The sequence below is a fragment of the Panthera pardus genome, unplaced genomic scaffold (genome assembly GCF_024362965.1).
Source record: "Panthera pardus isolate Hobbes unplaced genomic scaffold, ASM2436296v1 HiC_scaffold_19, whole genome shotgun sequence".
NCBI classification, from domain to species: Eukaryota; Metazoa; Chordata; class Mammalia; order Carnivora; family Felidae; genus Panthera; species Panthera pardus.
In genome coordinates this window covers 21,637,923-21,652,604 of record NW_026526754.1, presented here as the reverse complement: position 1 = coordinate 21,652,604, position 14,682 = coordinate 21,637,923, and the positions used below count along the sequence as shown (strand labels likewise).

Here is a 14,682-nt window from a genome sequence, read left to right as displayed (position 1 = left end):
GTCTCTGCCACGTGCAGATTCCAACCAGCAAGGTGACCTTGAGCAAACCTCTTGCCCGCACCTCCGGGCCTTGTCTGCAAAACGGAACTGAGAGTAACTCCCCTTTGGAAGCCAAGAGCCTGGGGCTGAGAACCTCTTAAGAAAATTAAGAAGAGCCAGGGGACACTGAGCACCTACAGGAGAAGACGGCTGGGCAGTCCGAGCCATCACTGCTTTGACTGCCCTCATCTGACCAGGGAGAACACGGAGGCCCAGAGAGGTGAAGAGACCGACCGAGGACACACAGCGAGGGAGCGCAGAGCCGAGGCTAGGACGCCTGGCCTGGCCCTTGTTCCTCTTCCTCTTTACCCCCGGGGAGCCAAACCGCACTGGGAGCCTCTGCTGTGGGGTGTGACCTCTCTGAACCCCCACACCCCCATACATCTTACAAACAAGGAACGCGAGGTTCGGAGGGGCTGAGTCCCCTGCCCGAGGCCAGCCAGCCATCCACATGGGAGCTGGGGACCCAGGTGCATGTGACTCCACACCAGCCCAGCACGCAGCCAGCTTCCACCCGGCGCTCAGACGCTGGGCTTCTCTGCCCCCACCTGTCCCCGGACCCGTGATTTACCAGTAGGTTCCTCCCGCAGCCTTTACCTGCGCGCCACCCCCTCATCAGCGCCCCCACCCCCACCCCCACCCCCAGGAGCCTCCAGGCTGCGGGGGCAGGTAGCTGCAGATGTCCCGGCCCCAAGTTGCCCTCTGCTCCTTTCGGGTTCTGTCCCTCCTGGGAGGGGAGGGCAGGACAGCTCTCCTCGCCTCCCAGGCAGTTGGCAGAGCCGTGGTTGCTGCTGTGTCTTCCGGCAGCCTGGTGATGGAGAGATTATTTCTAAGCCATTCCCGTCCCCCCCCCCCCCCCCCGCCCCCGTGCCTCTTGCAGGACCACACTGGCTGTCCCCGTGGGGCTCCGAGTGCAGAGCCTGCCGTTGAAGCAGGACAGCTGGCTGGCTCCCAGCACAAGCCCCTAGGACTCTCACCTCTCACCGGGGAAGGGGCTTCTGGGTCCTTCTAGAAACCCCAGCCCACTGCCCCAGGGCCGTTCTGCAGCTGCGGGAGAGAGAGGTGCAGAATGAATGTCCCTCTGCTTCCGGGAGGAGGCAAGGGAAGAGAGGTTGGAAACTAACTCTGCCAGAGACTGCCGTGCGTGGGATTTTTCTTTTCTGCTTCATCTCCACCACAAACCTGGCTCTTCCCTGGCCATCGGGACACGGGCTCCCCTTGCCAGGTAGAGAGAGAGCGGGAAAAGGGCTCCCAGAGACAGGAAGGTGAGTTCAACTTTGGGGGAAGAAGTTAGTGTTTGCTGCAGGGGTGGGGGTGGGGGGGTGGCTCGCAGGACGTGTGACATTCTGGGCCAAAGCGCTGCTGTTTTGAATGAATACCTTTCCCTGCCCGGGACAAGAGCTGTGTGTGCCGGCTGGGGCGGGGGGGTGGGGGAGTGGATTGCAAAATTGGGTTTGTGCAGTGAATGCAGACAGGGCAGGATTTTTTTTGCGGGGGGAGGGGGTCGTCTAGAAAGAGCCTCCCCCCCCCCCCCCCACCAGGCTGGGAGACAGAGTCCTGGGTTGGACTTGGATTCGCTCTGTGACCTTGGATGAGTCACTTCGGCTCTCTGGGTCTGGGGTTTTGCACTGGGAAACGGAGAGCACTTGGGAAGGACTCCCCGGATTTCCAAATAGTTCTCTCTGCAGGCTGCTCGCCTTCCTCTGGCCATACGCCGTAAAGGAAGTAATGCATACAGAGTAACAGAACGCGGGGTGGTGAGCAAGTGTGAAACGCACAGGCTGTGATTCAACTCTTCGCTGCCTGCCCGAATCCAGCTGGCGCTGAAATCGAGAGCAACTTTTGTTTCCATTCAGCCGCCGGGTTTTTGTCTTGATTGGAGTGCGTTTTGGATCGTAAGGTTGTAGAAGCTCTGGAAACTGCTCTGGCTAGAAGCGGGAGCGTGGGGAACGGTGGCAGGGCGCTGAGGCCGGGAGAGGTGGCAGAGACGGTTTTTTAAATGCACGGGTTACATCTCAAGCCCTCATTCTAAGCCAAGCGCTTCGAATAGGTCTGAGATGGAGCGCGCATCAGACGTCCCTTCGCTTTGCAGAGAACAGAGAGGGGGGAGTACCGGCTCAAGGTCACACAGCAAGGGTGGCTCAAGGTCACACAGCAAGGGTGGCCGAGGCAAGCACCCCGGGGAACACGGAGGGGGGCTGTCGTTGATGGCAAAAGTCCTCCAAAGGAAGAGGCAAACGAGGCCATTGCGGCACGGCTCCTGAGAGTCAGACGCTGGGCTTGAGCACAGTCACATTCTGTGTTACTGAACCTTTCTGGGCCTCCGTTTGCTCATCTGTAAAATGGGGAATTGTTTACCTTGTGGAATTGTTGAGATGCATTACTATAGAGGAAGCGTGTCGATTGGTGCCTGGCACCTCAGAAGCGCCTAGAAGCGTTCTGAATAAACACTTCCTGGACATCACTGCACGGAACCCTCCCCGTGCCCCGTGAGGTGGGGGTACTCAAACTACCCCAGCTGTCCAGACGAAGCAAAGGGCTCAGAGAGGCTGAGCAATCCACCTGCTGTGGCAGTCCGTAAGGGACCAGAACCTGGCAGTGAACTTGAGACACCCTTACACTCTGAAGCTCTATTTTACCAGCTGTGCCTCCTAAGATTGGTACAAGTCTTGTGCCTGGCATGGGTGGAGGTAGATGGGAGAGGTGAAGCCACGTGCCCAAGACCACAGAGCCTGGAAGGGGCACAGCTCTGACCTGGGAAGGGATGTCATCATCTCCTCGGGTCACTGATAGTTCCCAGGCACAGAGGAGGTGCTCAGTAAGTCCCTGTTGGAGAATTTGAAAAATGAACCATGCAGATGCAGTGGTGAAGCTGCATCCGGGCGGTCGAGCACCCCGCCCTGAGGTTGATGTCTCCCTCTTGTCTTACCTTCCCCCTTCCCCCCCACCCCACCCGGTGCAGGACGTCTCCAGCAATGTCCATGCCCTTCAGGGCCAGGGGCCTGCCTCCTGGACACCGCCACCGGGGCTCCTGCAGCCCCCTGGGTCAGCCGCCGCCCGGCTCCATGCAGCCGCGCTCCCTTAAGGGGCTTTACTACCGCAGGGCCCGCAAGGTGGGCGCGCTGGACGCCTCCCCCGCGGCGGACCTGGAGAAGGAGATCCTGGTCAACGTCGGGGGCCGGCGGTACGTGCTCCCCTGGAGCACGCTGGACGAGTTTCCGCTGAGCCGCCTGAGCAAACTCAAGTTCTGCCGGAGCCACGAGGAGATCGCGCAGCTCTGCGACGACTACGACGAAGCCACCCGGGAGTTCTTCTTCGACCGCAGCCCCAGCGCTTTCGGCATGATCGTGAGCTTCCTGGCGGCCGGCAGGCTGGCCCTGCTGCGGGAGACGTGCGTGCTGTCCTTCCGGGAGGAGCTGGCCTACTGGGGGATCGAGGAGGCCCACCTGCGGCCGTGCTGCCTGCTGGAGCTGCTCCGGAAGCTGGAGCAGCTGCGCGAGCTCCGCCAGCAGGAGGCGCTGCACCTGCGGCGCGAGGCGCGGCGCCCCCCCGGGGACCCGTCGCGCTGGGGGGTCTTCATGAACTGGCTGCGGGAGACGGTGGAAAACCCGCGCTCGGGGCTCCCCGGCAAGGTCTTCGCCTGTCTGTCCATCCTCTTCGTGGCCACCACGGCGGTCAGCCTGTGCGTCAGCACCATGCCCGACGTGAGGGCCGAGGAGGACAAGGTGAGTGCTCCCCGCCCCCGGCCCCCCAGGCTCCAGGCCCGAGAGGCTTAGGGCCCGTGGACCGGGCTCCCTATCTTTTAAAACAGCAGAAAAAAATTATTGTCCAGCGGGGGGGCTGTGTGCCCGGTTAGATCAATGCCATTGGGAACATTTGGGGGGAACATTTGGGGATGTTTTTGGTTTTGCTTTGTTTTGGAGGAAGAGGCGCATGAAGAGCCTAAGGCCGGCAAAAGTCACGAGGTGGCTCTGCCTCTTGGTGGCCTCTGTTGACAAAGCCACCCCTGGGCTTCGTGTGGGTCGGGCGGGCCCAGCTTGCCTCTCCCCGCTCCGTGACCGCAGGCAAATTGGTTCCCCTCTCTGAACCTCAGTTTCTCCCTCCGTAAAGCGAGTCGCGTCGCTGTGAGGGTTCACACGCTCCGTGCACGTGTCATGTGTTTACTGAGCAGCTACTCTGTGCCACGAGCTGTCCCTGGCCAAAAATCCCTGCCTTCTGGAACCAGTGTCCTCGGGGGCATCCGGGCTCCACATTCAGGTGGAGAAAGTGAGGCACGGGGCGTTTAGCTTTCTTGGAGTTCCAGTGCAAAGGCCCTCAGTTTTCCTGCTTGTTACTTGGCCCCTGAGCCTCCCAGTCAGGCTCCCTGGATGGGGAACTCCGAGCTGAGTAAACTTCTAAGTGACTCTGCCCCCCCTCCTTCCTTGCCAGGGGCCAGGTAGTCTGAGAAATGAGATACGAACTCGATATTTTGTTGGAAAGTTTACTGGAGAGCTTCAAACTGAGAACTGGATTGTTTTCCTAATTTAAAATGTTGTTCCTGTTCTGCTGTTACATTCCTCCATGGCTCCCCATTACCCTAGTTATGGAACTTGCATTATGGTAGACAGGGAACTGATAAATAGAACACACGTATAAGATAATGTACCCTGTGTATCCACAACCGTTGTCCGTGTACAAAACTTCTCTTAAAGATATAGCCCAGGGCAATCTGGTAGGATCAGAGAACTTTCCAGAAAGAAAGGACTTAGATGGAGAACCAGCCCCTGCCTCACACGGAGTAGGCTCTCAAATATTTGCTGAATAAAATGTATCTTGTGCAACCGATAAATGTTTTGCCCTAAAGCAAACCAACCAAAACGTTTTGACTTTCAAATAGCTTTTTTCTCCCCCGGGAGGGGGGGGTTGGGGGGGGGGGAGGAGGACTATAGCTCCAAACAGAGACATTGTTTTATTTGTTAGCACCAAATGATGTGATTTTAGAGCCTGCTTGTTCACAGAAATATTTACACGTAGGCACTGCAGTACAAAATTAGGACAAAAAAAGTGGCCTCCGTCCCCCGTCCTCACAAGGGTACTCTTGATCCCAGCTGCTGAGAAAGGACCCCTAGATTTCCATAAACTTGTTCCTCAGGGATTTCCCGGAAGCCAGGATTTAGACCCCCCGCAGAGGGACGAGGTCTTTTCAAAGCCTAACGCTTTGAAAATGACTCAGGGTGTGAACCCAGGCTTGGTTGGTTGGGGACTCAGGAGATCAAATCAGAGGTCGCTGGGAGGCCCGCAAGACCAGCAGCCCCCTCCCACCGCCCATCTGGGTCCAGGAGCCAGGCTGCTGGTTCTGCTCTTGGGGCAAGAGGGCTTGCTGCCCTCAAAAAAAGGGTGTTTTTTTGTTTCTTTTATTTTTTAAATGTTTGTTTATTTTTGAGAGAGAGAGGGAGACAGAATCTGAAGCAGGCTCCAGGTTCCGAGCTGTCAGCACAGAGCCCAACGCGGGGCTCGAACTCACAAGCCACGAGATCGTGACCTGAGCTGAAGTCAGAGGCTTAACTGACTGAGCCACCCAGGCGCCCCTGTTTCTCTGTTAAGATAGTAATTTGGAGCTCGAGGAGGCTGGGGAGGCTGTCTTTGTTTTTTCGAGGCCGAGTCCTTATATTTACATAAGGAGACAATGTTCTTTTCACCACTGCCTGGGTATTTTGTATTTACCCTCCGGGACGGGGACGGTTAGCTGGCCAGCTGCTTCTGGGGGCCATGCTGTCCTGGGGGACAACATCTGCTCAGATGAATTGACACCACATGAGTGGATAGGAGTGCCAGGACTGGGACCCACAGACCTCCTCCATCAGGCTCGGTGCAGCGCTGGGAGGCGGGCGGTGGGGGGGGGGGGGCAGCTTTCCTTTTGCTTTATCTTCTACCTTCTTCCAGCAAAATCTCTTAGAGTCAACTTGGCAGTTGGGGAGAGGGGTCTGCACTGGAGGTCGCAAATTAAAACGGAAGCGGGAGTGGGAAGTGGGGGGGGGGGGAGGCAGGGTAGACAAGAAGGGCTGAGCCGAGTCCCTAAAGCAGTGGGAATGGTGCTGGTGCCTGAGAAGCGCTTAGTGGGTGTTGGTCTGAGTAGACACTTGACAGGAGATCCCAGCAACCGACCTTCCATTCCTTCCACAAGCTACCGAGGGCCCACACGCTGCGTCCTTCTAGGTGCTGGAGGCAGGAACACAAATTTACCTTCTTGGTGCGATTACGGTCTTGTGTGGGCCCCGCGTCTATGGAGTTCCAGCACTTTTCCACCGCTCCCTCCCCAGCCCTCCCCCGTCCCCAGCCCCCCCCCCAGCCCCCACCCCTCCGCTTTCCGCCTCCACGGACCCCCCCCCCTCCACACATTTCCGTGCACGTGGAGTCACGCACATGTGGCCATTTGGGACCGGCCTGTCACTCAGCGTGGTGTTCTCAGGGTCCGTCCGTGCAGCAGCTTGTGTCTCATGCTTCTCGTGGCCCAGTAATAGTCCGCGGTCTCCGCCACCATTTGCTGACACACCTCTCCAGCCTCCCCATGGGTCCGCAGCGGCCAGTCGTCCCCTGCCCCTCTCTTGAATCCTGCCTCTGCTCCGTAAAGGGCACCTCGCTCTCAGCAGCTGCTCTGTGTTCAGTGACATTCGGTGGTTGCCCCGGGGGGGGTTCTTCTTACCCTAGCTTCTTGGGTTTGGGGTTCATTCCCCTCCCCGCCCAGCCTCCTCTCCCTGTATCCGGGCCGGCAAGAAGCATTCCCTGTTTCCGGGGCAGGACCCACTTTTCCTGACTCATTGCAGCTGATTCCTCCTGTTTCGTCACGCTCGCCTGTCTCCATGCCCCTGGCCCCCATCTGCCCCCCTGGGCCCCCGCTTCCGGAGCCCCTGTGTCCCAGGGCTGGGGAGCAAGGCGGCTGGGATGGGGGAGGAGAGAGAGGGTCAGGAAGGGGCATCGCGGAGGAGAGAGAGGGCAGAGACCGAACTGGCTCCCAGGGGAAGCGCAGAGGCCGGGAAGAAGAATGAGTCAGCAGGGCGAGGAAACAGCCCTGGACCCAAGGCCAAGGCCAGGGCACAAGTGGAGGAATTCACAGGCAGAAGGGAGGAGAAGGCCCGAGCTGCTGTGTGGATGCGGGCCAGCACCGAGCTACCAGGAGGCAGGAGGTGGCCAATTCGGGCCATATTTCTGAGGCCCCGGGGTGTGAGGAAAGCTCCGAGGTCAAGCCCTGGGCCCCAGGTCCCTCCCGGATGGAATTTCTGGAACTGGCCGTCCCTGCACCTGCAGCATGTGCGGGGGCAGCCTGTCTTTATGGGCCCCCAGGGACAGTGGCCTTGCCCTTGGGAGGCCCTGGCCGTCCTCTGACCCCAGAGCCCCTTACAGAAGCCCGGCTCCCAAGCTTGGGGAGAGGGTTTGCGGCAAAGTTGTGGGACCCCTCAGTGGCTCGCCCAGAGGACCCGACCAGCTCCGGCTCGAGCCTGGAGCTGGTCGGGTCCTGCCTCCTTTTTTATGAAGCCATTATAGTCCACATCCCAAGATGCACCCTTTTAAAGTGCACCCATCAGCGGCTGTGCAACGGTCACTGTCCCAGAGCATGTGGATCCTCCCGCAAAGAAACCCCGTCCCTGCTTCCGGCAGCTCCCCAAGTCTCCCCTGCCCTCCCAGCCCCTGGCGACCACGAATGTCCTTCTGTCTCCCTGCGTTTGCCTTCTCTGGACGTTTCACAGAAGTGGAGCCCTGCGGCGCCTGGCCTTTTGGGTGCGGCTTCTCTCACGGCGCGTGAGGCCGTGAAGGTTCACCCAGGCTGTCAGCGCTTCGTTCCTTTTCGGGGCTGAGTGATAGTCCGCCGTGCGGAGAGAGCACGTTTTGTGGATCCGACCGTCAGCCGACGGGCATTTATGCTGTTTCCACTCTGGGCTGCAGAATAACGCAGTTATTTTCCGGTGCTTGCATGCTGGGTATATACCGGTGCCTTCTGATATCTGCCCACGAGCAGGATTGCAGCTCGGGTAGCAAACATGTGTTTAATTTTGGAGGGACCACCCCCCCGTTTTCCAAGCAGCTGCGCCGGAACGCTAGAGCCTGTGACATCTTCACAGCCTCAGCAGCCCTTGCTGTGTCCTGTCTTTATAACCCTCGCCTCCCCACGGAGTGTGGACTGCCATCCGACTGTGGTTTTGATGTCTGACCCTGATCTGTGCTTCGCCTTTTCGCGGTGGAAAATGCCAGGCGTTTACAAAGCAAGTGGAATAAGGCTGAGCCCCCACGTACCCATGACTCCGTTTCCACGATGAATCAGTCTTCTCTCTCCCCTCCCTGCCCACCCCGATCGCTGATTCTCGCTGGCGTTCGTCTTGGTTTTACTCTGCAGTCTTTTTTTTAAAAATTTTTTTTTTTTAACGTTTTATTTATTTTTGAGACAGAGAGAGACAGAGCATGAACGGGGGAGGAGCAGAGAGAGAGGGAGACACAGAATTGGAAGCAGGCTCCAGGCTCTGAGCCGTCAGCCCAGAGCCCGACGCGGGGCTCGAACTCATGGACCGCGAGATCGTGACCTGAGCTGAAGTCGGCCGCTTAACCGACTGAGCCACCCAGGCGCCCCATACTCTGCAGTCTTATAGGCCCAATGGACATACGCTGAGACGCACGGGCCTTGGCTGTGCAAGGAACGGCCAGTGCACACCCGTGTGACCCACACCCTGCTTCCCCGAGCACAGCGCCCATCTCCCCAGGGAGCTGTCCCGTGTCCCTCCACAGCCGGTCCCCACCCCACCCAGGGGTGGCCGCTCTTTCGGAGATTCTGTCCACCACCTCAAATGTCACATAGACGGAAACCCTGAGGGCGTGTTCTTCTGCGTCAGGCTTTCGTGGCCCCACATCCTGAGCGTGAACGCCCGCGGCGTGTCCTGGCTCACCCTCTGGTCTCCATAGGCCTGATTCACCCTCTTCACCTCGTGGAGGAACCCAAACGAGAGACGAGGCCCTCCAGGAGGGTGACCAGCCGTCCTGGTTTGCGCGGGATTGGCGGGGGGCGGCGGGGGGTGGGGGGGTCCGGTGACCTGGGACTTTCTGTGCTCAAATCAGCAAAGTTCTGGGCAAACCAGGATTCGTTGTTCACCCTACCTGCAAAATACAACCAGAAGCTTCCTCCGAGAGAGAGAAGAGGTAACTTTTTCATTTCCTTCCTATTTTTCTCCGAACGTGGCTGGCCTGGGAATTACTTGCTCAGCTCAGGCCCCATAAATCCCCGCCGCGAGGGGGGCATTTCTTGGAGGCCCAGTGTGGGGAGGGTGGTTTCAGGGTTTGGGCAGAGCAGCCGTGCAAGGCAGAGTTGAGGACAGCTTGCTGCAGTGCAGGGAGGTGGCCGCAGGGAGGTGGGGGGTGCGTGCCTTGAATAGCCAAACGCCAGCACGGAGGCGGAGGGAGGGCCCACAGAGGCTTCTCCACCTCTCCGGAGTCACTTTCTTGAGCTGTTGGGTCCCCGGTCTGGAAGGGTTATTCCCAGGCTACCTTCAGAAGTCCCTGCGCCAAGGGCAAAACGCCCAGAAGGTCAGCGACAAAAGCCGCCTCGTGGAGACAATCCGGCCCAGAGTCTGAAAAACTTCCAGGTGCCCCTGGGTCCCCTGGAGGGCTTGCCAAGGTGCAGATTCCTGGGCCGCACCCCAGGGCTTGATTTTGTGACCAGAGCCCAAGAATCCGCATTTGCGACAAGCCCTCCGGAGGGATTCCAATGCAGGGTGTGCCGAATCGGCTTTGAGAAATACGGCTGCTGTTCTGAGCTCCTTCTTGAAAACTGAAGCGCAGAGAGGGGCAGTGACCGCTGCAAGGTCACACAGCGAGTCTGCAGCTCCTGGGGAGTCAGGGTCCAAAACTCGTGAGCACTCCCAGGATTGTGAAGCAAACCCCAGGCGGCGCAGGGGGGACAACGGGTTCGCAGCCGAAGTGGAGCCACAGACGCTCTGGGCTCCGTGCCCTCAGCAGCCCCCTCCCTGCCTCCCGCCTCCACCCCTTCAGTAGACCAGACAGAGGTCCAGGGAGAAAGCTGCCCGGGCCCGGACAGGCAAGTCGAGATGGGGACAGAGCACCCGTTTCTCTTCCTCTAGCGGCCAGACATAAAAAGCATTTCATTTCCATTCAGTATTCCAGGCCCTAGAAATAATTTCTTTTTCCACTTGAGAGCTTTTTATCCAAAGAAAACTACAGTTGTCAACATCATGCTTTTCACTCAGGCAACTGGCTGTGGTCACTCATTCGTTCCTTCATCCATCATCGCGATGTGTGTGTGTGTGTGTGTGTGTGTGTGTGTGTGTGTGTGTAATACTTGAAGTCAGGTTCTCAACTCTGGCTCTTCATTAGAATCATCCATGGGACTTCTGGAAAGTTCTACTGCTCAGGCTCCAACCTAGATCAACTACATTAGAATTTCTAGCGGTGCCTCGGTGGCTCAGTCGGCTGAGTGGCTTCGGCTCAGGTCACGATCTCACGGCTCATGGGTTCGAGCCGCGTCGGGCTCTGTGCTGACGGCTCGGAGCCTGGAGCCTGCTTCGGATTCTGTGTCTCCCTCTCTCTCTGCTCCTCCCCAGCTCGTGCTCTCTCTCTCTCTCTCTCAAAAATGAAGAAACATTTTTTAAAAATTAGAAAAAAAGAATTTCTGGGGTCCTGCCCCAGACATCAGGATTTTCCAAGCCACCAGGTGAGACTTGGGAGTCTTGTTGAGGTGTAAAGTCCGATTCCTTGAGGGATGGGGTGGGGCCCGAGATTCTGGGTTTCTTCCCAGCTCTCCGGGGAGGCTGATGCTTTTGGTTCAAGGACCGTACTTTGAGTGGCACAGGGGCTCGTGGAACTTTCTGTCAGGAGCCAGAGGTGGGGAGCACGAACCATGCGACAGCCGCCCCCCCCCCCCCCAAGCCAGAATCTCCCGAGGGAGACAGACCCTGCGTGAATAGTTGCAGTCACACATCAGAGGGCTGTACCCGGGACCCGGGAGCCCTCTCTGCCCCGCCAGCCTCTGAGCTCCCAGCAGCGACATCTGCTTCTCGATCACGCCACCCACAGAGCCTAGGAGCCCGGCACAGGGGGGAGACCTCCATGCATTTTTGTTGGATGAGAGAATGAGGGGTGGCAGGCGGGGCAGTCGCCGAACAGCGTCTAGCGGCTGAGAGCGCGTCTCCTCTCTGCTTGTGGGCTCGAGCAAGTCATTTCGCTGCTCGGAACCACGTCCTGGGCACAAAATGAGGTCGCGCTGCCCGCTCACGGCATCCCCGTGTGGCCCACGTGACAGAACTAGGGTGGGGCACGGTACACAACAGGGGCTTCTGTCAGTGAAGGTGAAGGTTGGCCGCTGTCACAAAGAGGCCCCAAGCAAGAACGGCTCTGGGCAAATAGGTGTTGATTCCTCCGGCAAAGAGAGAGAGGGGTGAGAGGGCAGCGCTCGTCTAGCGACCCAGGATGGTTTCCACCTCCCTGCCCTCCCCCCCCCCCCCCCCGCCACCGCCCCAGTGCTGCCACCCACCCCCTCATGCAGCGTTCTGTCGCCTCCCCAGGGTGAGTGTTCTCAGAAATGCTACTACATTTTCGTCGTGGAGACCGTGTGCGTGGCCTGGTTTTCCCTGGAGTTCTGCCTGCGGTTCGTCCAGGCCCGGGACAAGTGCCAGTTCTTCCAAGGGCCCCTGAACATCATCGACATCCTGGCCGTCTCCCCGTACTACGTGTCGCTGGCCGTGTCCGGCGAGTCCCAGGGGGACGGCAGCTGGCCCGGCGGGGGCTCGTACCTGGAGAAGGTGGGGCTGGCGCTCCGCGTGCTGCGGGCGCTGCGCGTCCTGTACGTGATGCGGCTGGCGCGCCACTCGCTGGGGCTGCAGACGCTGGGCCTCACCGTGCGCCGCTGCACCCGCGAGTTCGGCCTCCTCCTCCTCTTCCTCTGCGTGGCCGTCACGCTCTTCTCCCCCCTGGTCTACGTGGCGGAGAACGAGTCCGGGAGGGTGCTGGAGTTCACCAGCATCCCCGCCTCCTACTGGTGGGCCATCATCTCCATGACGACCGTGGGCTACGGGGACATGGTCCCGCGCAGCGTGCCGGGTCAGATGGTGGCCCTGAGCAGCATCCTGAGCGGGATCCTCATCATGGCCTTCCCCGCCACGTCCATCTTCCACACTTTCTCGCACTCCTACCTGGAGCTCAAGAGGGAGCAGGAGGAGGTCCAGGCGCGCATCCGCCGCCTGCAAAACGCCGCCACGGCCAGCGAGCGCGAACTTCTGAGTGACGTCGACGACCTGGGCCCGGAGGGCCCCGCCTCGCCCGCTAAATACCTGTAACTCCAGGCCCTGCAGGGAAAGGGCGGCCCCCGCGACCCATCGCCCTCCGCTGACCGGGCGAGAGATCGCCACGGTGGAGACCAGCTGGTGGGACGTTTCTGGAGCGCCAGGAGCGCTCCCACAGCTGGGAGGGGCGCAAGGCCACCGGGCTTGGCCTGTCGTGACGCGGGACCCCTCTGGCCACCGCGAGTCCGGCCGACCTTATCGACGCTCCTTGCTTTCTCCTCTCTCCCCGCCCCTCGCCGAGCACATCCGCTCTTTGTTAGGTCAGTCAGTCATCCCCCAGTCTCCTTCCTTCCCTGTAGTGCTCCACACCCCAGGCTGCGTTCCAGATGCCCGCAGAACCGAGCCTGCAGGACTCCGTTCCTCCCCTAAGACCCGCTTTGCGGGGGCCTCCCTACCACCAGGGACTGGAGGGTCCGGTCACTGCGAACCCTTCTGATCAGATCCCCCCACCACGGCGCATCCTGTCGTGGGCTCCCGCAGGGCTCAGTATGTCCCCTTTACCCCAAGATGTTCCATTTTCCCAATGCCGCTGCCTCCCCCCCCCCCCCAACTCTGGAAGCTCTCAGCCAAGAAGGCAGAAGCGGCCTCTGCGTTAACCCCCCTGGGCCAGCTGCGCTCTGGCTGGGACGTTCTCCAGGTGGCCAGTTCTTGGCCTTGACAGAGGCTCACTCTTGCAGGACGTGCACCGCCCCTTGAGAGAACCGTTCCTGCTGCTGGATCCCCCAGCGCTGCAGAAGCCGCCCCTTCCCACCCTCAGCCGGGCCACCACGGGGGGGCGGTATAGCTCCGGTGCGGAAGTGAGGGCACCCTTCCGATCTGCCCCTTGCCGCCTCCCCAGACCGGGCCCTAGCTGCCAAAGGGTATGTTCCTCAGCTTATATGTAAATGTGTTTGTCTATTTATCCGTTCGTTCATGAACTCACAGGCCCTTTGCGTCCCAGGGAGGAAGCGGATGTAGGACCCAGCGGCTCCAGATACGGGCAGGGGGTGCCGGGGGCCAGAGCCATGAATCCCGAGCGGTCAGCCCACGCGGAACATGCATGTCAAAGTGCACGGCTTTGCCAAAGGGCCCAACAATTTTATCAGCTCTTCAAAGGAACCCATGCCTCCCTGTAAAAGGATACGAAGTTGTTAAGTAAATCAACTCTCGTATTTTAAGATGGAGAGACCAAGGCTCAGAGAGGGAAAGCCACCTGCCCGAGGCCACACAGCCAGTTTACTTCCTTAGATCTGCCCCTCCGGAGTCCCAGCGGGACACTCTCTCTAGTGTATCAAGCTTCAGTTCTTAGGCTTTTCTGAAACAGTGCCCAAGCCCTCCCAGAAAACGTTCAAGGTTAAGCGTGTGGCAGGGATGTAACTTTGCCCCGCTACCCTGAGCAGAGTAAGCAAGGTGGTCTTGGGGGTATGTCGGGCACCAGCTGTCACCCTTCCTTTGTCCTATCACAGTGGACAGGCAGCTGATTTCACTGGGCCTTCCTTTCCTCACTGATGCCGTGGAGAGGTGGGACCAGACGGTGATTAAAGTCCCTCCTGGCTTGGACAGTGTGGGATTCTGGGAAGCCAAGTTCATTGCAACAGTGTATGCCACAGAGGGGCAGGTTGGAGACCAGAAGAGAGAGAACACAAAAAAAGCAAGCCCTGGGCCCTGACTATCCCCAGAGCTGCTCCCTTAGCAACAATCAAGTAGTTCAAGTTTGAATCGAAATTCGCTGAGATGTCCAGCTACCCTCCCGGTTCCTACCCAGCCACCTGGGCTCCTCCTCTCCGCCCCCCTCCCCCTCCTGCCTGGCTCTGGGCTGTACCTACCGGCTCCAAGCCTCTCACCGGGAGCACTGAGCATCACTTACTGTATAATTACTAGTCACCAGGCAACTGATGTTTTCACATTTTATTTGGGAAACATCAAACAAAAAGAAGTTGCAAGAACAGGAAGTGTGTACCTCTGATCCCTGAACACCTCTTTTTTTTTTTTTTTTTTTTTTTTTTAGTTTTTCATGTTCATTTTTCAGAGAAAGAGAGCACGAGTGGGGCAGAGAGAGAGGGAAACACAGAATCTGAAACAGGCTCCAGGCTCTGAGCTGTCAGCACAGAGCCTGACGCGGGGCTCGAACTCACGGACCGTGAGATCCTGACCTGAGCCGAAGTCGGACGCTCGACCGACAGAGCCACCCAGGCGCCCCTATTCCTCTTTTTCTTTTTTTTTTTAACACGTGGTACCATTTGCTTTATTATTTGGAATTTTTTTATTATACACAAATGGTAGGTTTTTCTGGACCATTTGAGAGTAAGTTGGCTACAGCATGGCCCTTCGCTTCTAGAACTTTAGA

General features: G+C 58.8%; 1 protein-coding gene across 1 annotated transcript; it reads left to right on the top strand.

Annotated features, from left to right (window-relative positions):
• The first annotated feature begins 911 nt into the window (after nt 1-911).
• On the top strand, nt 912-13,233 carry KCNG4 (potassium voltage-gated channel modifier subfamily G member 4). Its single transcript, XM_019413044.2, has 4 exons — nt 912-1,304; nt 1,728-1,934; nt 3,002-3,764; nt 11,580-13,233. Exons 3-4 carry the CDS (start codon nt 3,015-3,017, stop codon nt 12,348-12,350), a joined length of 1,521 nt encoding a protein of 506 aa, XP_019268589.2. The 5' UTR covers nt 912-1,304; nt 1,728-1,934; nt 3,002-3,014; the 3' UTR covers nt 12,351-13,233.
• The last annotated feature ends 1,449 nt before the right edge of the window (nt 13,234-14,682 follow it).